Here is a 25705-nt window from a genome sequence, read left to right as displayed (position 1 = left end):
CAGATGATGTGGGTTTCAACTCAAACACGCCCTGATATAGCTTTTGATGTGTGTAAAATGAGCAACACTGGAAAGCATCCCAAAGTAAAAGCCTTATTTGAGGCGAATAAAGCCTTATCAAAATTGAAATCCAAGAAGGGTTCTATAACATTTCCAAAATTGGGAAAGCCCTCAGATTTACACATTTTGTGTTATACTGATGCCTCTTATGCCAGTCTGGAAGATGGATCTTCACAGGGCGGTTTTGTTGTCTTTATTGGAGGAAGTACTGACAAAATGGCCCCCATGTGTTGGGCGTCAAAGAAATTGGACAGAGTGACAAAAAGCCCATTGGCCTCAGAGACTCTTGCTCTGAGTGAGGGAGCTGATGCTGGTGTTTTGACTGCGGTTATGATACAAGAGGTATTTCAGTTATCTAAATTGCCAGACGTTCTCTGCAAGACAGATAATGCATCACTTGTGGAGACATTGAATTCCAACAATCTGGTAAGCGATCGACGATTGAGAATAGATGTAGCAAGGCTGAAGGAAATGAAGAGTAGAGGGGAGATACAGATAGAATGGATCAAGGGTTGTGATCAGGTCTCTGATTGTTTGACCAAGGCAGGAGCTTCGTCTGAGCTTCTAAGGGACTTGTTAAATCAGAAATAAATTATTCACTTGAGGACAGCAGCAATGTTAATGTAGACATTGGTTACCTCCCTTGCTTGTGGTGATATAAATAGGAGTCGGCCATCTTGGTTTAGTCAGTTCGTTCGTACAGTTTAGACAGACTACAAGTGTCTCAACAAATCGAGAGGCGAAGCACCCCACCATGGAACATGTGGTGAAGACGATCATAGGCCACCTTGTGACGGGACAACATATGGTTGAAAAAAGCACCTATCATATCGGATGCAGTTCGACGAGGATAAGTTCCCATTATACCTGGTCCCGTGACCAGAATAGAGACTCACGTTACACTTGTCGAAAATGTTTTGCCAGTTTCATGATGGAGATTGTTCTGTTAGCTATCGTTTCATGATGTTTATATTTGGGGAGTTCATCAAATATTGTCCACTGCTCACAATAGTGACACAATGTTGACTGTTAATCTCTGAGAGTCTCATATTTCCTGCCCCTCTGGGCAGATACAGCCTAGGCAGACATGTATGCTATTCACTGTAGTGAGTAACATACAGAAACCAGTGTCTGCCTGTCCCTTTGTCTGTTAATGTCCCTTTGTGGCCAGTCAACAATGCTAAAGCTACATGTTATCACAAGCAATGCTAGTTGGTTAATGGCAGGCACCTTCTTGTTGTTTGTAAGCTGTGTTTTACAAATTTTCCTTACACAGCGTATATATTCTCTGCCAATTTTTTTCTATCATTTTGGCATGCTCTATTAAAACGTCCTCTTCTATGCAAACATATTTGTATTGTTCATTCTCTTTATGAAATTGAGTGATGAAACCATGATTACTTATAAATGTGTTTTAATCTCTTATTAGGATTCTGATGACTGTACTCCTGATTCTGTGACATTTGCTCCGAAAGATACCTGCCCGATATCGTTTGTTCCGAAAGACAATACACATGGTCTTGGTTACAGTGGCATCAATGTAAGTGCAGCGCTTCCCTCTGGTCACATCTCTCTCTTCTCGGAGCCATATTCAACACCATTTCAACCCAAATCCCATAAAAAGAGAGGAGGAATACAGGGAAAGGTGAGTCATTTGGTTTTTTTTTTTGGTTTTTTTTTTTTTAATCTCGGTTCACATAATTAGAAATCCTGATTTAAACAGTTATCTAAGTTGGCAATTTGTGATCTTTCGAGGGATTAGCAAAAAATGAAGAGACAAAATAAGTGCAAAGAATGGAGAGCCAATTATACCGTTACCTAACATGTTGTAGCCTCAATTGCAAAGTAAACAAACAATAGGAAAGAACTTCAACTCCTTTTTTTTTGTGACAACATTTATTTCCCTTCTTCTGCCATGCATTCTGATGACTGTACTCCTGATTCTGTGACATTTGCTCCAAAAGGTACCTGGCCGATATCGTTTGTTCCGAAAGACAATACACATGGTCTTGGTTACAGTGGCATCAATGTAAGTGCTGCACTTCCCTCTGGTCACATCTCTCTCTTCTCGAAGCCATATTCAATGCCATTTCAACCCATTACGGCTATGACATCACCCACATCTCAAAGATGATCATCTCTGTTACACAATTGAATGTCCAGATTAGAAAGAGGAAGAAGGTTAGCAGCAAGAAAAAATAGGGATTCGGCTGCTTCTGCAGTATAGTAGGATATGGAATCAATGTATTTTCAGGTAAAACTTATGTGTCACGTCGAAATTCCAAAAATTATGAAAATTGACCCAGTAGAAAAATAACCTATTATATAAAAGGGAAAATGTGTGTTTGTGTGTGTGTGTCTCTGAGTGTTTGTATGTCTGCCAAAAACTTTTGCCTGGACGCATCGGACCATGACAAAATTGGTTTCATTAGAAAGATTAATCTCTCGGATGAAAAATATCTTAAAATTGACCAAAAAGATTGTGTGCTGGTCAACTGGGCCATTGTTTTGCGTGAATATTTTTTGCAAGTCATACATCTACCAATCTCAACATACATTTATAAAACGTTATTTTTAAGGCCCGTAACATCATAAATCACTGTGGGTGAGACAACGAGCGCGTTAGCTTTTTTCACCTCCTTTTCCTCTTTCGTGGTATTACAGGTTTGAGCCTGCCTGCCTGTGACTAACTTTTTTTCTTTTTTTTTGCACTCACATGGACAGTTGCTGCTATTTTGATTGAAACAAAAGTTTATTTTTTTCTGGAGGTTGCTCAGTAGCCTTAGTATATCACCTCTCTCCACCCGGGCAATACCGAGTAGCCATACTAGTTACAAATAAAAATGAAATTTATCAAATTATAATTTTATTATATCTTTTAAGGTGGAAGAGTTCTTATAATCCAGGGAATGTAACTGCAATTTATCATATTGACTTATCTCCCTTGCTTTCAATTAAAATCTGACATTTCAAAATAGAAAATGTCTATGATCTTTTTGTAAAAAGTAGAGCTAGCACATTTTCTAAAGGATCATTTTTTGTAATTTATGGAATTTATACAAATTTTGACATGACACATAAATATGTACAGGATGGAATGATAAAATTGTCGCCCTAGAAAAGACGACATGATTCCATTTCTGTTTGATGAAAATCGGTTTTCTTTTTTTGTTGTAGACCATCTACTAGTTGGGCAGTTGTGTACAAATCTAAAGAGCAATAGGAGCCTTCTATCATGTCAGAAAGTGATACATTGTTTAACAAGCAAGATTGGAGATGTGCCGTTGTATGACTCATGCTCTCTACCGATCCAAGTTATGACAACAGGACCATTGCCAACACCCTCAAAATGCATTGTGGATTGTTGCCATGAATAACAGGAACATGTCCAGGGTGATGAAAACAAAGTTTATGGTTATGGTCTTTGGTGTAATATCAAGTGAGGGTTACATCATTCCACATCACATCTTTGAAGTCGGCTTAGAAGTCAACACCAAAGTGTACCTGGATGTGCTGAAAAATGTGATGATCCCCTGGTGCAATCAAGTGGCCACTGACAGACGCTGGGTATGGTAGCAGGACATGGCGCCGGCCCAGCAGTCCAAAGAGATCCAGGCTTGGCTTCATAAGAAGTGCTACGACTTTGTATCCCTCTCTCACTGCCCCCCCCCCCTCCTCTCTGACCTGAACTCGCTGGACTACTTTGTTTGGTCACACATCGAGAACATCACTAACATGACCTCCCACAACACCAAAGTTAGCCTGAGCTCCTGCCAGTGCTTGTGGAAAAAGCATGCTCCCAGTACCAGACCGATATCAAGGCAGTGATTGAGACTGAAGATAGTTATATTGAATAGATGTCAGCTCTCCTACATAATCAAGTTATCAGAATTGATTTTGTTTTTCAATAAAAGTTTTAAAATAAGGCTATGGTGTTGTTTTCTTTAGGGTAACGCTTTTATCATTCCACCCTGTAATGGTGTTTTTACCTGAAATGCGTTGATTTAAATCCCATTATACTACAGAGATCCCAATTGGTTGCTAAGATTCAAAGAAGGAAAGAAGTTAGCAATTAGAAAGAATGGACAGCCCAATTGGATACTAAGATTAACAGAGGCAGGGGTTTAGCAATGAAAAAGAGTGTGTAGTGACAGCAACACAGCTATAACAAGCTGTTACTATGATTCTTCATCTGTGATTAATTTCTAAGTTCAGTGCTGATTGGTGCAAGCATTCAGTTTCTGTTCTGGCTTGCACCAATCAGAGCCTATTTCTCAGGTGTGCTGAGCACAAGATAGAAGTTGATAAAATGGCAAGGCAAACTGACGCTTTCTATATATATGCACACGCATGGATTGAACCAATAAAATGAAACTGCATAGCTAGTTCTACTGTTATATCATGTTATTTCAATTTGAGTCTGTCACATCTCTGAATTGTTTTGCCTTCTATAAATCTAAATTTCTTTTATATAAAACTAGCTGAACCTACGTAATGTTCTAGATTATCTATATAATTACAATTTGTTTTACTTTTCTTGTTTTCAATTATACCTCTGTTGCTATCAGATCAGGCTATCTGAAGATAACTTCCTGACCTAACATGCACCAAACATTAATGTTATTGTGTTTTTTTTCCCTTTTCCTATGCAAAATTCAATCATGTTCTGCAAAGTTAAAAAAAACCAATTTTTCTCTATAAAACAATCAAGCCAAACACCACAAATAAATGTTTGAAGATATAAGGAACTTGAAGTATAAAGACATATTTTTTAATTAATGGATTTTGCATTAAATAATCCAAAAAGCGTTTATATGTCATAAAACAACCAAATCAAGTATACAGTTTTTTTTTTTAATATATTCTTTTTTTTGCTCTAATCAAAGGGAAGTAACTCTTTATGGACAAATACAGAGTTATTTATATCCGTTCTTTTTATTTTTTAAAGATGGCAGCTGTTTCAAAATAATTCCAATCTAAACAAAGGAATTAAATTGAATTTTTATTTTTCTTGACAAAGATCCTCAAGAAAAACTGATAGACCGGAAATAAATGTTGATTTTGTTGGAAAAAAAGTTATCGATGAGATAGAAATGAAAAAGACAGTGGCTTTATATACTACAGTAATTTAAAAAATATGAGTTCTTCTTTGTTGTAGCAAAATTCGAAAATTATAATATTGAATTTCAAGTGAAACCAATGGTATCTACTGAATTTTCACATCACTGTAATGAACATATCCTAAAATTATGAAAAACGATTAGGTAGAAAATTAATTATTCATGAAAATAGTTTTCAAAGACAATCAGCAAAAAATGAGTCTTGCAGAAAAAGGAACCAGAGAGTTTGAATTGTAACAAAACTCGACAAACCCGACAGGCTGCTAAATCCCACCCCCACACTGTAGAGATCCCTAGATGTAAAAGATCTTTTTACTCCAATAGTTTCTTCCCCAGAACCGCTAGACTCTGGAATTCCATTCCAGGTCCCTGCTTCCCCAACAGTACTGACGTGCAGAAGTTCAAGTGTAACGTGAACCGACATCTTGCAGCCCAAATCCCTACATAGTACCCCAGTAGTTGTTGCCCCGGATAGTAGCCCCCTACACCAAAGTGGCAATTTGCCTTGTCTGGGGTGAAAAATGTAATAAAAAAATTTAAAAAAAAAGGGAGGTAAATATTTTCTGAAAACTGAAAATCTTAATTTTCGCTACAATAATGGAGAAATACCAAAATATATTTGTAGTTGTATGAATATTTTGAATGATAAAATAAAAAAATATATATATATATGTATTTGCGTGAATATTTTGAGTAATAAAATTTTTAAAAAATATGTATTCGCGTAAATATTTTGAATAATAAAATTAAAAAAAAAATATATATATATAGTTGCATGAATATTTTGAATAATAAGATTAAAAAGATATATTTTGGCATGAATATTTTGAATAATATATTTTTGCATGAATATTTTGTAATAATAAAATTCAAAAAAATATTTGTAGGGATTTGGTGTTGGTGCTTTGGAAGATGATGATGATGACATCTATAACATTGACAGTCTTTCAAACTATGACCAGTCAATTGGTGGACCTGAAGCTGATGATAATCTCTTTGGTTGGACAGCACCGGGCAGAAATAAACCAGGTAAAATAGATTATTAGGCATCAATTCTTCAGATTGTGTTTCCACCAAACTCACTATCACAAAAAATCTGTATTTTTCCTGTTTGTTTTATTTCCAAAAAGAGTTAATCAAATTATAACAACTTAAAAATATTTTCTGAAATATAATCTTGATTTTCACTTTCCAATATATATATATATATATATATATATATATATATATATATATATATATACACACACACACACACAGGGTATTTATGGACAAATATATATATATATATATATATATATATATACACACACACACACACAGGGTGCCCACAAAGTCTGGCTACATAATCTACAGGATGCTTCCACAAAGTCTGGCTACATAATGTAGCCAGACTTTGTGGACACCCTGTATATATATATATATATATATATATATAATAAATTTTCGATACTTTTTTGTGACCAAGAGCAGAGGTCCGCTTGAAATATAAAAAATAACAATAAAAATATTAAATACAAAAAGTAACATCGTTTCTCATGCTTCAAAAAACCCTCATAACCTTCAAATCACTATATATCTTATTTATATATATTTTTCTCTTTAATTTCAGGGTCAAATTTACCTACTAGTTATGTAGGTAAGATGCTGGATGGATTTACTTTGGCCGTCACTCCATTATCTACCAGAACAGTTTACTCTCTTCCATTGATCCCCAAGGGTTACAAGCCATTCCATGTATTCAAAGAAACTCCCTGTGATTTAAAGCTGCCACTCCTTGGTCAGAAAAGAGAACCATTAAACGCCCACAGTCGAAGCATTGTTCTAGGAGAAATTAACACCGAAGGTAAATTTAAGTTATTTAAATAGGTTAAGACCTACCTTAGTATTTTCGTTTTAATTTTTATAAAAAAGTAATGGCACTTGTACAGTTTAATCAAGACATTAAAAAATGAAAATATCGAAAAAAGAAAAAAAAGTTATATTGTACATATCCGTTTTGAACTGAAAATCTCTGAAAAAAACTTCACTTAATTTGATCAAGTGTTTTTTTTACAGCGGAAAAACACGTTTTTATGACAGCATGTTGAAGGCCGACATTTTGGATTTTAAAAAAAGTTTTGTTTGGAGTTTAGAAACACCACGGGGAGATAACTCCAGTTAAAGCGCTGACACTCCCTCCCCATCTTTATTACTAGCTTTTCTTCCTAAAAATCGAACCCTTTTGCTCGATATCATATCAAATTGTTTTTTTGCTGTAAAACAAAAACTACTTGATGAAATTAAGTGAAATTTTTTTTTGGAGGACCTCATTCCATAACGGATACGTATAATTTAAACTTTTTTCGATATTTTCGTTTTTAATGTCTTTATTAAACTGTACAAGTACCAAAGTAATAAATGAATCCATTCATGACATCATTTGCTACAGACAAACTGAATCGGAGTCTTCCGATCAGATCACTTTGGTAGTTAGGATACACAAAGAACCGGGAAAGAACCACAGACATTTAGATCTTTAAAAAAAAAAACACACAGGAATAATATATACAAGGGCTGAAAGTAATAGGATCATTAGAAGCACGAATAGAATTATCAACATGACATACACATGAACAAGAACACTTTGCCTGTTTATATCATGCTTTATTATAGGGATGTCGTCAGTGATTAGCTGCTGTGATGATTCATCGGCATAGTTGGTAACACAGCTCCTCTGATTGTCTAGACTATTTGTTTTTATGCAAGTGTCCGTAGATTTGTGCTGACTTTGCTTGTTTTTAAAAAGCCATTGCTCCACTTTCACTGCAGACACAAAACACAAGGTCACCTTAGGCAGTGTGAATGTGTATTTTTTTATTTTTTTTACATAGGGGGTCACTACTTATCAAGGCTGGCTTTAACAACGAAAGCAAGTACAATAGTCTAGGCAGTGATGGTAGGCAGTACGTCCGTCAAAGGGAGGACAAAGAATTTAATCCTAGATACACAGTTTCAACACTGCAAGATGGTGGAGGTTCAGTTTTAGTGTAGGGTGTTATTAGTGCCAATGGTCCAGGGCCTATAGTTTGCTTGCAAGGTTGAATAAATTTGACCAAGTACATTAATATGTTGACTGAGTATTTTCTACTCTACTTTGCCGGGAATTTGGATGATAATCATATCTTCATGCAGGATAATGCTCCCATTCCCACAGCTGGCAATATCAAGAGTTTCCTTGAAGAGCATGATATTCTGTGTTTGGATTGGCCTGCACAATCTCCAGACCTCAATCCTATCAAAAATGCATGGCATTACATCAAACAACAGCTACACAATGATAAAATTTCAAATCTGGAAGAACTTTGCACAAAAATTAAAGAGAAATGGGATGCCCTTTCACTGGAGTATTGCCACAGACTAATTCAATAAATGCTCAAAATATTGCAGGCTGTCAAATTGCAGAAAAGCTATGCTATTAAATATTAACTAGTTCATTGTGTTCCTGTTGTATTTGTGTTGCATTAGAATAACAATTTTCCATGGTGCGGAGTTTCTTTTTACCTTCTTGATTTGAAGTTAATTTTTTAAATTGACGTGAACACTAGAATACATCAATTAAAAGTGAAATATGCACAGGTAAAATTGTAAAGGAATAAAAGGCGAATCAAATGAGGTATAGGTTGTTTAAATAGTTACATTAAATTTAGCTTAAATTTGCAGTTTTTGAAAAAAATGACAAATGCGGCCTTTCTTTTTGGTGCCACTGTACATACATATATATATATATATATATATATATATATATATATATATACAGCATAATCGCGTTGACACACTGGTTCTCGTCAGATCACCAAAGTTAAGCAACATTGAACCTGGTTAGTATCAGATGGGTGACCATTTGGGAATTCTAGGCACTGTATGTGCTCTCCGCTTATCTCGGCATTTGTTTCCAGTCATCCTATACTTCACTTGCCACTGGTATTTAACAATGTCGTCTCGGAAGAGGTGTGATTGGGGATTGCGCACCTCCTGCCACAAAAATTTAATGCGCAGGCAACTCTTCGTGGGTAACCCTAGTCTGTCCAAAACGGAAGGAGCCTGTACATATATATATAAGTAGCATGTATTACACATATTAAATATTAAACATCAAGGTGCTCAATCATAAGTTCTACAAGAGCTATTATAGATTATTTTAGTTAAATACTATACATTATAGTGTATGTTGAGGATGCTCAAGTTTTATCAATCTGGTCATTCTGAATTTAGGATAAAATTCAGCTGGTAATTGCAGAAAGATTAATCAGTCTCCTTTAATAATAAAGATTCTGAAATCAAGTTTAAAAACAAGTCAGTGACAGTGTTTATATTTTTCCATTCCTCCATAAAAAGATACTTTGTGTGTTTAAAAGGCTGCCTGCTATCAGTTGTTTAAGTGGGTTGCTTTTTTCAAATTTTTGTTTATTTAAGAAGGTTCTTTAGTTTTGTTCATTTAAGCAGCTTGTCTGTTGGATAACTAGGTCCAACTTTTAAAATCTGAGGAAGATTATTTTATATATTAGATTATTATAAAATATCTACTATTATTTTTTTTTTTTAGGTTCTGTTTTTGAACTACTCAAGAAAGATGATGCTGACCGACTTACCAAACTTTCGGGAGTAAACCAAAAATGTGAGCTACCTGAGAATCAAGTGATTGATTCTGGGCACCATAGTCAGTCTATTTCCACTGCCGACAAAAGTCCTGCTCCTCCATCTGCCACTATAGCTGCTGCTGCCATCAGTGCTACTTCTCAACAGCTGAGTGGTGTGGCTGCATTTGAACCAAATGCTGAAATAACTACGACCGATCATGATAAATTAACAATTAAATCATTCAAAATTCAAAGCACTCAGCAGTTGCCTCAGGCCACCAATTGCCTCCGAGCTGGATTCCAGCCCTTTGAGAAAGATCCTGCCAAACAAGAAAGATATGACCGATACTTACTATTATTAAAACATGGAAAGATTGGTAAGTTATAGACTTTTGTTATTTTTTTTTTATTAAGAACAATTTAATGACCATTCGTTGAAGTACACATTTATGTAGTATTATGATCAAAATTCTCAACACCCTCTCTCCTTAAAATATTGGTTGGCAACATCTTTTTTTTTTTTACATAGGCATCACCACTTATCAAGGCTAAGAGGCCACTCGAGGATAAGGGTTAAAGAGTGTACAGTAGAAATTGGACAATATAGTAATCGTTGATAATGGAAATTCAGTAAATTTGTTAACAAGTGGGACGGCTCATCAAAAACTTGTTTACGTTAGACTTGAAGACAACCATATTGTAGTCAGCTGGAAGGCAGGAAAACGGAAGGTGTGCAGTTCTAAGAAAGAAGCTTTGTTCATGGAATCTATGTTAAGGTTTAGGCACAGATAAGGAGTGGGGGGAATTATTGATAGCGTTTTCAGCTACTCCTTTCCCCATTGTACCACGTGCTCAAGATCAGAGGAGAGAGAATCGGAGAGAACTTGGTTGTTTACTGAATTAGATTTGGATTTGGAAAATCATTAATGTAGATCAGGAAAAGAGTTGGGCCCAGGATTGACCCCTGAGGGACTCCAGCATTAATACTGTGAGCTTCTGATTTTTGCCCATTAACTACTACTCTTATGAACCTGTCAGAAAGAAATGATTTAATAATTGAGAAGACATTTCCAGCTATACCATAGCTAGAGATCTTGTGAAGTAAACCTTTATGCTATACCCTATCAAAGGCCTTAGATATGTCAAGAGCAATTGCCCAAGAGATTCGCTAATCCTATGAGATATAACTGTAAGCACGTCCGCTGTAGATCTAGCAGAATGGAAACCATATTGTGTGTCACTAAGAAGGTTATTTTTGCTGAGATGGTTGATTACTTCTCTATTTAACACAGATTCCAGCAACTTACTCATGACGCACAGGAGACTTATTAACCTGTACTGAGAGGGGGATGAGCGATCACCTGAATTCTTAAATACAGGGCATAATGATGAGATTTTCCAGGGTGATGGGAAGCAATTCTCCTTAAGACAACGTTTAAACAGTTTTGTAAGTATGGGCGCTAGTTCTGGTTGAAGTTTTTTGAGTACTATAATTGGAATACCGTATCTTATAGCAGAAGTATTGTTAATGGATGACAACAATTGTAGTAGAAGTAATCATAACAGTGTGTGGTGTTTTTTTTTTGTTTTTTTTACACGGTGGTCACCACTTATCAAGGTCCGGAAGCCACTCGGGGATAAGACAACGTTTAAACAGCTTTGTAAGTATGTTGATCTGTCTCTCTTTATTTTTTGTGGTAAGTTATAGATTTTGTTTGTTTTTTGTTTTTTTTAAAGAAAATTTTTATCACTGTTTGGTTAAGTAACCATTTACCCCCCCCCCCAAAAAAAAAACAAAAAAACAAAAACAAAACAAATGGCTGGTGGTGTCTCATAGCAGAAATATTGTTGATATGTAGCAACAATTATAGTAGAAGTAATGGTGATATGGAAGTGTAGCACTTTCTTTTGATTGAGAGAGACTGACTTTCAAACTGCTATAAATGTTTAAATATAAATCAATCAGCTCCCAGCAGGATGGCACAAATAAATTGAAATGCCTTTTTTATTTATTTATTTTTTTTACAATATTGCTGAGGTGTATATTTTTCTGACTTCTGATTGGCTGATATAACATTTTAAGATTTTAATTCTTATCCAATCCTGATCTGTATATTTAATTCTTGTCCAGAATTTCTCTATATATAAAAAAAAAAAAAAAAATAAAGAAAAGTCTATATGTACTTACCTGTGATGAAAGGAAAACATCATATTATCAAAATTACATAAATGTATCAAGTAGTTTTATTTCTATAAAAATCATTTTTTAAAACTCTTATTCACCCCAAACAAGGCACAGTACCACTTGTACATAAAGGGCCACTATTTGGGACCATATCTGCAGGGACACTATGTAGGGAGTTGAGCAGCGAGATGTCTGTAAACATTATACATGAATTTCTGCATATCAGTACAATCAAGGATGCAGGAAACCAGGAGGGAATTCCAAAGTCTATCAGTTTGAGGGAAGAAACTATTAGAGTAAAAGACTTTCCAACAGAGAAAGTAGAGATCTACAGGGTAGGGGTGGGATTTTGCTGCTTGTCAGGTTAGTTGGGGGTATTTACATCGAGGGATACAAGTGTTTTGAATTCATCAGCGCATTCCATTAAAATATTTGTAAAACAGACACAGAATTTAGTTGATAGTGCGGGACCTGTTAGGTTGGAGACTCTTTTTTGGATCCTGTCTAAAAGCGGGAGACTAGTGGCAGGTGCACTAGCCCAGATGCGGCAACAATTCACCATGCATAGATGAATGGTGATTTTTTTTTTGTAGAGATATAGGATACTTTCAGGTGTGAGCAATTTTCTAGTGCAGTAGAGAGAACCCACCTTCTTTGCAGCAACCTTGGCAATGTCCTCAATATATTTGATTTATGTTTCCTGTGAACTCCTGAGGAGTTTAAATGAAGAGCTTTCATATAGCGTATTTTTTATCATAGCAATCAGTGGTTGAGAAGGTTTCTTGTAATTGTTAAAGGAAAGTAGTTTAGTCTTGGCAGCATTGAATGTTATCATCCATTTGCGTCCACATTCCACTATGGACTGAAGGACTTTGCGAGAAAACAATACGTATTTAAGCAATTAATGAGAATTTGTAAGCATTAAAACATAAATCTCACAACTTTGAATTATGGTTGAATTATGTCCCTTTGTTTTTTTTTTTGTGTTTTTTTAGACTGTTTTTAAAATGGCGGACAAGTCATCTGTTCTTCAATTATGCATAAAATTTGATTTTCATATTTAAAAATAAAACTACTTTTTCAATTTATGTAATTTTTAAAAATATGATATTTTCGTTTTATCACAGATACATACCTCATACAGATTTAGCTTTGATTTTTTTTATTATAGGGTGAATTGTTTTTTTTTTAAAACAATAATAACTTTTTTTTTTTTTTTTTTTTGTTCAGTTTATTGAACAGGTGTTCTGGTAATTGGTCAGTTATTCTGAGTTTTATATGTGTATTTTAATTTTTATTTTAGATCCATATGATGACGTCAGTGCTGGATGTGAAATGACAGAATGGGAACGAGCAAAAGAGAAGGAAGAATTCTCTCGTTCCGCCAAGATATTTAAGCCGCTCAGTGGTTTAATGGCAACACATTTTACAGCGGCAAAATTCACTGATGACAATGACATGGCAAAAATACCGATTGAAGATTCAGTGAGTAAAATTTAGCACTCATTTTTTTTACATATTATTTTCTCCCAAAAGTGATCAAGTGAAATAATTAATTCAGTTTTTTTTTTTTACATTAAAAACTTATTGTAACACAATAGATTGGAGATGTGTAATTCTTGCTTATGCACTTATGTTACCATGCTATTTTTTAAAATAGTATTTTTAAGTTGAATTCAAGTTTATGATATCATTGTTTTTTATTAAATTATTAGGTGAAAGTACAGAATAATTACAAAACACCCTCCCCATATTAAGAATGACTTTCCAAATAATAACGGTATTATTTCTGCACGGTAACAGAAGTGCATGAGTACCAATTTTTTAAATGCAATTTTACATTAGGACTTGGATTAGAATATAAGGCAACAGACAGTAGACAAAAGAATTATTAGATGTGTAGTTTAGAATCAACTGCTGACAAAGGTCCAAAGCCATAGAAAAATGAAAAGTCAGAAAATTATTTAAAACGTGGTTAAGTTATAAATTTTTTAAATATAATTTTGTGTTAGGACTTGAGCTATAAGTCAACAGACAGTAGATAAAACAAATGAGGTTTTCAAAATAGGTTGGATAAGTTATTAAAAATTTGATAGGCAAAGAATATATGTAAAAATATCTGAATTAGAATTCTATTTTCAATGGATGAAGCCACTTGATGGAACAAGCTACCTTCTCCTTCAAAAAAAAAACATTACTTCAAGGTCAAAAACCAGCCAATGAGAAGTGTGATATAAATTCCGACCCAAAAAATAACCATTCTTCCCCCTTTGTCAGAAACATCCCTCATGGAATGTGAGAACTGAAGGATAAAATAAGGCAATACAAAATTAATGCAAAGAATACAGATGAAGTGAATGGTGAAGAAAGTTGGGGATTACATTGGCCGAAACGTGAGAATAACACTGAAAATGAGAACAGTAGTCCGAATACTCCAAATTATTAATCTACATCTCAAAAATTCAGAAACACAAAAAGGTTGATTCATCATAAAACCCTATTATTTTGGAGTTTTAATCTATTCATCTACATTGATTATTTTTTATTCTTGATATATTTTGACAACATTTTGGTCAATGTAATTTCCGACCTTCTTATCGAATGTGAGAATTTTTTGCTTAACTCGGGAATCTTTCTGTTAAACTCTGGAATCTACACAGAATTTTAAATGAGGGTAGCATGCTCTCATTCCATCAACCATGATTGAGTAGACATTCTAAGTAATACGCAATTTTAATTTCAGTGTCACCCGCACTGAGAATTGAACCTTCAGAAGAGTGTAACTTACAACGCAATTTTATCAAGTACTTTATCCACTATGCCATGGGTCCTTGCAGACCTCGTCAAGAAATAGTTAAAAACCTTCAATTTAAATAATTGAAACATTTTTCTTTTTGTGTTTGATATAAAACTGTGCATGTTTTTGTATATTTGAATTTTTAATGTTGTAGGTCGATAAAGATGACCTTTCTCGGGCTGCAGACATGAAACTTTTTGGCAAGTTGACCCGAGAGACATTCGAATGGCACCCTGATCAACTACTGTGCCGACGCTTCAATGTTCCAGATCCACACCCTGGGTAAGTGCATCATCTTTTTCTCACGGAAGAGATGCTGCTAGTCTTTTTCTACTCTATCATTATTTCCATCATTCCCTGTAAGACATACGCAGCTAGAACTCGTTTTTTTACCACAAGTGCAAAGAACAAAGAACATTCTTTTATTTCTTTGTGGAATTTCCATGACAAAAGTTTTTTCAAATAACTTCCCATCTGTGGAATGTATTGTTAAAAGATTGCTTCCCTGAGAACTGCAATGTGGTCTTCTTTAAATCTAATGTCAATAAATAAGCACTTGTCGTAAATTGCTCTCATAAGTAATCAAATCCTTTCATTAAATAACAAAAAGAAAAACAACAGTGTTTCGTTGATTTATTTTATACTGCAAGATTTATTAATTTATATTTTGGACACGTGGGAAGTATATATTCATAATACTGTTGTCATATTTGGACTGGGGAATCTCTGTCTCTTTTGAGGATTCTTGATAAGATGTAGAAGCATATTTGTAATTTATCGCCCCCCCCCCCTTTCTTCTCTGAAATCTCTCGCTCACCAATGTGATGTTGCTAATCTCAATCTTTTTTATAAATACTATGATAGCATGGCTTCTGAATTGTCTGATCTATTCCCTGCTTCTTTTGTTCCAGCTCATTTGACTTGCTAGTCTAGTGGTCTTCATCAATTCATTGTTTTAATACACCTTTGTAATGCAGCTTCCTATTCCAGTAGCTTCTTTCTAAGGATTGAAAGCTTGTGGAACTTTCTTCCTACTCACTGTTTTCCTTCTATTTATAGCCATGGACTTTTCCAGACTAAGGTCAAGAGGCATCTCCTATTTTTATGATAATCATCTTTCATTCTTGTTAGCTCCTTACATTAAGTGGCTTCATGCCTTGTCTCAAATGATTTCCATAAAAATATATATTTATATATACTAGTAGGTTGCCTGGCGTTGCCCGGTCATAAAATATGCATAAATATCATATTTTAATTCATACAGAAACTGAGACATGTGCATACGAGTATTATGATTTTTCTAAACAGTTCACTTCTTGTAAGTTAAAAAAAAAAAACTTGAGCTGAGATCAAAACAAAAACCTAAAGACAGTGAGTCAAGTATGATAACCATTAGGCCAGCTTATCAAGAACCCTCAAAAGGGACAGAGATTCACAAGTCCAAATATGACAACAGTATTATGAATATATATGTCTTTAAAACATGTTTTCAAACCTACTTATTCTTAACATAATGAATCTGACATGTGTACTATTCACGCATGTGCATCCATGAAACAGTTGACAAAATCCGATAACCCCAAGTACCAAGTTTTCAATTTTTACCCTTTAGCGGAAGTTTTTTTTCCAGATGAAAACCAATTAAAAAGTTTTCCACACGTCTGAATACCCTAAATACCAAATTTCAAGTCTGTAGATCAAAAATTCATTGAGCACTCACCAAGTCATCACTTGCTCATCCTTAGGGTAATGACAGGGCAATGATCAGATGAAATTAATCCTCAAGACTGCTAAGATTTAGCTTCTGACCAAAAGAAGTAAAGATGATAAAGTGGATCTGATGACATCCTGACACGCAACACACTGATAACTGAAGGCTGATTCTAAGCAACTCACTTTTAGTTTCTGTTTGTTTTCATTTGCTTGCTTCTATAGTTGGCAAAGAAAAAAAACATGGTCTATAATATAAAGGGCAAACATCTATATGTATGTATATATGTATGTATGTATATCTTGCTAAAACTTGAAAAATACTCAATAGACCTCTATAAAGTTATTTTTTTAAATCTGCATAACCCTGGAAAAATATCTAAAATTAAAAAAGATCCTTTCTTTGAAAGGGGAGGGGGGGGGTAAATGATTATTTCTATCACTGATCTGTTATCAAAAAGTAAACACTATTTTAGTATTACTGTGTAAAGGGAAATGACTGATTTATTTTTCATAGAGTTATTTCTCTTACTCCAATTCGAGTTGTGTGTGTGTGTCCAGAGCGAGGAATGAGTGGGATGGGTGGGTGAAGGAGAAAGAAGGGAGGGAGAAAGGGGAAAAAGAAAAATTGTTACACTTACCATGGACAATACTGGGTAGCTCTGCTAGTATATATATATATATATATATATATATAAATAAATGCTGTCAATGTGTATGTGTCTTCCCTATAGAAAGAAGGGTTACGGAATTTGCATAAAGACCATAAGTGAATTCATATGCAGGATTTTTGCTGGCAAGAAAATGTTCTCAAATTCAAATATATCCTATATTTATGAAATTTATATCATGTGCATAAAATTCTCCTGGGAAGACAATAGAAGTGGTCCTGAATTTTTATGTGCCAAATCTCTACATGATTCCCTAAAGTAGTAATACACACGGACGAAAAAACGCTTTGGATAATCACAGATTTCAAGGTAGTTCTACTAAAATAGCCATATTTTTTAAACCAAAGCACTTCAAGTCTTCAAATTATTACTGTTTTGTTCGGAAATGAATATACTTTCAAATGAATTAATAAATATGAATGTACATTATATATTTTAAGAGTGTTAAGCAAATAAAGTGATAAAAATGTGAACGTCATAAAATGGCGTTTTCGGTAAGGTTTTGTAATGACCCCCCCTGTTTTCTAAAGGTCCGTACCGTGATTGTATGAAGAATTTCGTCATGAAATTTGGGAACCAATTAGAAGAGGTGTTAATCTTAATACTGTCAAGTGTCCGAAATATTTTTGACCATTTTTTTGTCGTGTTAAAAATAAGACTTTAATATGACGAGTATTGAACATTTTGAAAACAAAATTCTTCGGACACCCAGTAGTAAGTAAATCAATCTTTTTACTATCTTTATCAATTAAAAGTATTGTTTTATGTTGAGTAGGACCGCGGTAATTGATAATTTAAAAGGACCTACTCGAAAAAAAAAATTGTTTCTATTTATCGAATTTGGTCAAATAAAGTTTAAGCAGCAGCAGCAGCAGCTCCAGCCTGTAGAATCAGCGATAGCACAGTTGTAAACAAACACGCGTTCTTTAATTTTTATTCAAGAACGAATTAAGAAAAACATGAAAATATGAATATAAATGTTCTTATGTTTAATTAGAGCTATTTTGTTATCAGAATAACATTAGTTTAGAACTATTCGGTTTTCAGAATATGTAATAACAACAATCCTAACCAATTCGGCATTATAAATCTGTTGCAATTTCTCACAAATCTCGTCAAATTTAAAAACATGGTTAAAAAAACAGAAACTTTTGTAGATATATAGCTTGCATGCACTTTTATTCTTTAAATTAGTTTTGAACAGCGAATTAAAACAATGTTTTACTGCGAACAGCCACAAATGGTTTTTTTTCAAAATCAAAATAAGTATCAAAATCTCGTTTATACATAGATTCGAAAAAGTTGTCAAAAAACAAATATATAACAAATAAATGTTATCAAAGGCAAGATAAGTTACTTTTCTACCAAACTGGATATATTTTTTGTGCTTTTATTCAATGTAACATGTTTATTCAGCTCGAAAAAAATACAGTGTTTACCGTGGAAAATTAAAAATGGCGCCCGGCCCGACTCTCTTTGACACGGTAAGTTTGAGAAAAGGAGTTAAAAATAAAAAAAACTATACAAAATACTGTTAAAAACTCACCGAATATATGTCAGCCTATGTCACGGTAACATATATTGAGCGAGTTTCTAGCAGTATTTTGTCTACTTTTTTATTTTTAACTCTTTTCCCCAAACTTACCGTTTCAAGAGAGTCGGGCGCCATTTTAAATTTTCCAAAACATCGGTAAACACTATTTTCAAGCTGAATAAACATGTTACATTAAATAAAAACACTAAAAAATTATCCAGTTAGGTAGAAAAGTAACTTGCTTTTGATAACATTTATTTGTTATATATTTGTTTTTTTGACAACTTTTTCGAATCTATGTGTATAGTAATACAAACCCTCAAAATCTATATCAATATTCTTGAAATTTTAAAAGCAGTTAGAAAACACATCAAACTACAATTAGGAAGCTTTTTATTTCGTTATTTTTTTTTCTACTTATTAAGCGAAAGATATTTTTACAACCTGCTCCAGCGTAGTATAAACGGCCTATGGAATTAACACCTTCAACCTCGAAAATAGAAATCAACAAATTTTTGAACGCTTTTTTTGAAAAAAAGCTCTCTTAACTTCACCTCTAATACAAATTATGTGTGGCAAGTCTCCTCCTAAAACACTCTTTAACCCTAACAATAACACTAAGTTCGAGTGGCAAGCCCCCCCCCAACAAAATACCTCTGTAAGCCACATACAAGCATCTAAAACAAACAAACAAAAAATAGATCCTTCCTTAAAGAAAAATACACAGAAAAATAAATTGGTTAACTGTCCTAAAATGCTAGAACGGCCAGGAAATGATGAATTATTTTACATTAAATTTTTGTGAAACTAACCGCTCCCCCCTCTAATATTGTTTTTGTTAGCTTTGTCTCTGTCAAGTTTTCAGTATGTTCACACATAATTTTCCTTAGCCCTACAATTAATTCAAAGTCCGAATGGCAACCCTCCCCATATTCTCATTGCATAGAAACCCTCTTAAAACTACACATAATCATCTTAAAAAAAAAAAAAAAAAAAAAAAAGCATGCATATTTTCCCATAGAAAAAAAAAACAGTTAACTGCCCTAAAATGCTAGAATGACCTGTAATAGGAAATTATTTTACATTCAATTCTAAAATAATTTGTTTATCTTTCATTAAAGTTTTTCATGGCATTTTATACATAATTTCCTAAAAAGGTAGAATCACATTTTGGAGGGGTGGTCAGAAGGAGTTGAGTGGGGTTAAACAGAAGGTGTTAATCTACAATAATACCAAAGAAATATTGCAATATATTCATTTTTAAATGGTCTTATGTTTAGATTTAAGTTTTTTGTACATAAAGCACATTACAATTCAACTTTGAGTTCTCCAACTTCTTTTCTGTTTATGGATACATGGCATTTTTAAGGAATTGCTGCATATTTATGCACATTTACTGCAGATTATTTGGAAACCATAAACTTTGGGAGATTTTCAGTTGCATATTCTGATTCCTTGTACAAAAATACACTTATATGGTAAATTTCATTTCTTAGTCTTGTGTTTTAACAAAGATATGACATTTTTACTGAAAAAGTAGTGTAAAAAATGTGACGAAACGCATATGGTCTTAAAGAGGGAAAAATATCCAAACGTGTGAGGCACAAAAATAGCCATAACTTCCTTAATTTTAATCAGATTTAAAAATTTTTAAAAGATTCTTTCTTAGCTCATCAAGCTCTTTCTATGCATACCAATATTGAAATATTTCAAGCTATTTCAATTTTTTCATGTGTATTGCTACCTAAAGGATGCAGAATCCTCTTAAAACTTAAAATATATATATATATATATATATATATATATATATATGATTTTCATTGAATTTAAACCCCCGTATACATTAATTTAGTGAGTTTTCCAAACTTTAGCTTCTTTTGACTATGTTAGTTGGGAGAAACAGGGAGGGGAGCAATAAAAAAAAAATGAAAGACAGTGACATGATGGTACAAGCATAGTGAAAAAGAACATAATATTTCTCATTTAATCCCGAGCAACCTAATCTCAGACAACTTCTATACATTGACATCAGCCAGCAGGTTAGATAAGTAGCCGGAAGATGCCAAAAAAATTATCTGATCAGCTCTCAGAAGATGACAAGTTTCAATGGAATTTTGTGAAATTCATTAACTCGAGAAACATTTTTTAAACCAAAACACACTGTGTCAATGTGAACCCCCCCCTTCTTTTTCCCTATGTTAAGAATGGCTTTCTAAATAAAAGCCATTTTGAACATGGGGAATGAGGGGAGGCTCCATTTTTTTTTTTAAATTTCTATTTTAATAGAAATCGCTCAAGACAAGGCGTGAAGCCACTTAATGTAAGGAGCTAACAAGAGTGGAACAATAAAAATATATTTAAATAATTCATCTGGCAGTCTTTGCTCTGCATTTCTTGGCTGCTTACGTAACCTACCAGAAGATGCCAATGCAAAGTTGCCAGAGATTGGGTTGTAAGCTGAATAAGTACCAAATGTTTTTTAAAATAGTGTTTTCTTTCAAATTATACTTACTTTGTAGAAAAGCAAAGCATCTTTGAGTTCTAACCGACTATAGAAACAGCAAACCAATAGAAACAAATAACAGAACTAAAAATGAGTCACTTATGAATCAGCCACCAGTTATTTGCGTTGTGTGCACCATGGTGTGTAATGCTATGGACATAATCATCCTCTTCACTACCAAGTGCTAGAAAGTGAATAAAAAAAAAAAAGAAAACCTATAAAAAAGAAGAGAAAAGAAGTTGATTAACGAAACAACGGTATAAGAAGTGAGGTTAGTAGAAAGACAATGTTCACCAAGGTACACAAAAAAAAAGCTGAAATATGATTGTTAATCACGGTATGGCGGACAAAATATTGGATATAAATGTCAATATCATGTGCATCATCATGTGTGATGCTATGGGCATCAACTCCCCGCCTCCTAAAGATGTTAGGAAGTGAAAAAAAAAAATAGTGGAAAAAAACGATAACAAAAGAGGAAATAAGTTTATCAGCTGAACAAAGGTATAGGAAGTGAGGTTAGTAGAAAGATAATGGAGAAGAAGTTGTTCACCAAGGTACACAAAGGCGGCTTGAAATAGGATTGTTAATCAAGGTATGACCGTAACATATCAGACATAGAGGTCAATAGACTTAGTTTACAGACAGTTTTAGGAATGGCAGTGAGTTCTGTGACAATTTCCGGACAGTCTTGATTCAGAGATTTTGGATTAATAAAGCAGAACCACTTAAGAAAACTTGAATATGAATTATCAACAAGGATCTTCAATAATGGAATTAATCCTCAAGACTGCTAAGATTTGGCTTCTGACCAAAGACAGTTGATGACAATTTGTGGCTCAAAGGAGATTGGAGTCAAAACTGCGAGAGTGGATTGGGCCTAGAAGAAAATCATTGAGGACTGACGCAACCAAATAGCTAGTGACGGACAACATTTGGGGTGCTTTTTTTTGCACTACGTGATGGGATCACACACACACACACACACACAGCTTAAGTGAATTATATCAAGAACTTGTGTTGTTTGCTCATAGCCTGATCATGAAAATGATCATCGAGTCACAATGGAAAAATCTTTTTATTAAGAACACCATCATCATCAATTCATGACTAATAATTGTTTATCGCTTTTATTTTTGCTAGATCTGGCATTATTGGAATCCCAAAGCTGAAGAAAGACAAGTATTCGATCTTCAATTTTCTTGAAGCGTCTCATTCTAGAGAATCACCGATGGCCAGTAAACAACCTGAGAAAACAAGTCAGTAATCAGACAATTTGGTGATTATATGCAAATTCAATGCACATATGAAAACTTGCATTCCAAGTAAAAATTCTTTAACATGCTTACATATCAAACAAAAATAAGCATCCTCACTAAAAATTAGGAAAAAAATATCAAGTAGATGTTTAATTAAAAATTAAAAAAATTCATTATTATATGGTTAAATGACAAACTGACTTATCTCCCCCTGCTTTACAGGTATTGCCGTTCTTATCAATGGCAGATGGGAAAATGAGAAAACTGATTTTCATATTTAATTAAAATTCTACTCAATAATTTTTCCTAAGTTTTGGTGAGGATACTTATTTTTGCATGATATGAAATAATATAAAATATTAAATATTAAAGAATTTTTACTTGAATGCAATTTTCATATGTGCCCTATCTTGTCTAAATGCTCCCAATTTTTTTTTAATTAGGAGATGCAAAGGCTATTAGAGGACATTTCTCATATGTTAAATAACCAGCAATGTTTGATTCTTGTCCAGAATTCTTCCTATATTAAAAAACAAACAAACAAAAAAAAACTGTATGGTGGATTTATATGTGACTGAATGAAAATGTCATATTCCAAAAATCATATAAATTGGTCAAGTAGTTTTATTTTTAACTAAGAAAATCAAATTTTATGAATGACCTTTGAGAACTCTACCAAACTCCTCTGCCAATTTTGGCTCTAAACACTTGAAATTTTAGATATAGGTTCCTTGGACATGGATCTAACTTAATAACTTGATTTGAGCCCAAAACAATAAATGTTAAGGGGTCATAATAGGGGTCAAAGTTAAAAAAAAAAATTGACCGCTGCAGTTTCTACCAAATTACTCAGACAATTTTTGGTCTAAACATTTGAAATTTTACATAAAGGGTATTCAGTGATAGGGCAAGCTTTTTAATCGGTTTAGGTCGAAAATTTGAACTACCAATATATAAATGTATATGTTTGCATGTCTGCCTAAAACTTTTGACAGAGGCGACGGATTTTCACAAGATCAGTATCGTTTTTAAGCTCGATCTTTCAGACGACAAATATTGAAAAATTGGCTAAAAACATTAATTTCTTCACCTTCAACTGGGCACTTTTCTACAGGGAGGGGTCGCTTTTTTCGCCGATATTGTCGAAAGTCATCCCCTCTTTTCGATTGTCTAGCCTTAATTTAAACCTGCGTTACTTCCGGTTTGACGGTGGTCGTAACAGCAAAGACGTCACATTTCTTTTCCGTTCTTTTCCTCCTTTGTGGTACGGGTTTGAGCCTGCCTTCCTACTACTACTTTTTTTTTTTTTTTTTTTTTTTTGCTCAACATACACCTCCAAACACCCGGGCAACGCCGAGCTGAAATGCTAGTACTATATAAGCACCGATTTTTCTTTCATGCTTTGATTTGCTGTATCACCGTTAGATTTGTTTTGCATAAATTGTATTTCGACAAAAACTTGCCAAAGGCAACTACTGTCATTTAATCTTACATTTTTGTCTCCCTTTCCAATGTGAACCTTAAAATATGGGAAACAAATAATCAGTACGAACCACAAATACCCAATTATACATTGAGAAGAGTGGCAATGTGTTGCTCTGTAAGCAAGCAGAACAACTACTGAGCACTCGTATCAATTCCTCATTACATGAGAGATTCTTTAAATCATTTTATTTTCTTCCAGTTTCCAATGTTTCTACCACAGCATCCCAAAGCACAGAGCTAGCATCGAGTTCAAAAGGTCCTGCTCAGCAGGATAGACCTTCCATTTTTAGTCATCTGATGGAGCCGTCTCCAACTGAAACCAAAAAGACTTTACCCTCAGCCACAGCAGAAAAAGTTTCAGAATCAAGTGCTTCATCTTCTGCGCCTTTAACTTCCAAAGTTGACTCAACAGTAAGTATCTGCTTTCTAAATAATAGCATTATTATTTCAGTACAGTTCATAAACTGCGCAAGTACCTTCTAATTGTTTTCTATTCTTTTTAAAATCTATTGATAAAGGATCTTGGTAATTTCAGATGAGGTGACATTGTTTAAGTTTACACAGTTCACAATAATATCACATGATCCAAATTTTCAGAGACTAGAAATTTTATACTGCTAAAATACACCAGTACTCCACTACGCTATTTGTTATTTTATGCAATACTAGCAAGAAGACTATATCTAAAACCTCTAGATGTTTGTGAGTAAATAAACATACATACATACAGATGTTATAATATAATGAGTGAAAAAAATAATATTAACTGACTTACAAAAAGGTGTGTTCTATTTTCTTGTATAAAACAAAATGCATTCATGTTAAGTTTACTTATTCGGAAATGTTATATAGTGACAGATTGGTAAATTTTTTAAGTGGATATTAATGCAATTAATTTTTCATGCTCGGTTTCGAAATTTTAAGAATTTGTCTGTTTGTCTGATGCCAATTTTGTTCAATTACTGTTTTAATTTGTTCAATATTAATCATTTTTGACCAGCCAGAATGAGAAGCGTTATTCACAGGACGTTTTCCTTTTGAAATCAAGCAAACTATTTCTGGCACAGCTGTTCTGTAACAGAATTCTCCCCATACACATGCCATATCTTTATGAAGGTTTCTGTAGCCTTTCTTTTTTTTTTTTTTTAATTTTTTTTCTGTTATAAAAAAGCATCAGTAGTGCTCTACTTAATTTTTCCGTTTCAAGGCCTGAAATACAAACAAAAATGTAAGAACTCCTCTGCTTTGAGGTTTATTACACACTGACATCAACATATTCATGACACTAAATACAAATTTGTAGAATAGATAAATACTAAACTTTTTAGTGTGTTCAAAACGAGTTAATATTAAAGGCCATTAGATTAGTGCTATATGTTAATTTAACGATTAAATATGGTTAAATTTGTGCTTATTTTTACATTAAATACTAATATCTATTAATAACTAACTGTACATTGAATAGATACCATAATATTTAGTTTACTGCACCTTATCATAAAAAAGATTCACACAAAATTTGAAGTAAAAAAGCATCAGATTACTCTGCTTAATCCTCCATTTAAAGGCCCGAAATACATGCAAAAATGTAAGAACTCTTCTGTTCATAGGCTTATTACACACTGGCGTGAACATATTCATTACACCAAATATAGAATTAGTATAAAACCAGTTTTAGTAGGTGGGAAAAAAATGAACAAACTTTATATATAAAGCAAAACAATTTAGGAAGATAGAACAAAGCAAAGACAGACATTCTTTA

General features: G+C 33.6%; 1 protein-coding gene and 1 pseudogene across 1 annotated transcript in view; both read left to right on the top strand.

Annotated features, from left to right (window-relative positions):
• The window catches only part of LOC145277920 (G patch domain-containing protein 1-like), a 76333-nt gene that overhangs the window by 33150 nt on the left and 17478 nt on the right, over positions 1-25705 (top strand). The window contains exons 7-14 of the mRNA XM_080129987.1: positions 1490-1705; positions 6068-6209; positions 6793-7026; positions 9766-10176; positions 13288-13469; positions 14936-15063; positions 22343-22458; positions 24143-24354. Of these exons, the coding sequence (XP_079986113.1) occupies positions 1490-1705; positions 6068-6209; positions 6793-7026; positions 9766-10176; positions 13288-13469; positions 14936-15063; positions 22343-22458; positions 24143-24354 (1641 nt within the window). The remainder of the gene's footprint in view (positions 1-1489; positions 1706-6067; positions 6210-6792; positions 7027-9765; positions 10177-13287; positions 13470-14935; positions 15064-22342; positions 22459-24142; positions 24355-25705) is intronic.
• LOC145278373 (5S ribosomal RNA) lies at positions 8972-9088 on the top strand (annotated as a pseudogene).

This window comes from Euprymna scolopes, chromosome 6 (assembly GCF_053919585.1).
Source record: "Euprymna scolopes isolate OS-2025 chromosome 6, ASM5391958v1, whole genome shotgun sequence".
Taxonomy (NCBI): domain Eukaryota; kingdom Metazoa; phylum Mollusca; class Cephalopoda; order Sepiida; family Sepiolidae; genus Euprymna; species Euprymna scolopes.
Note: the sequence above shows the minus strand (reverse complement) of the source record. Positions and strands in the feature narration are given on the sequence as shown.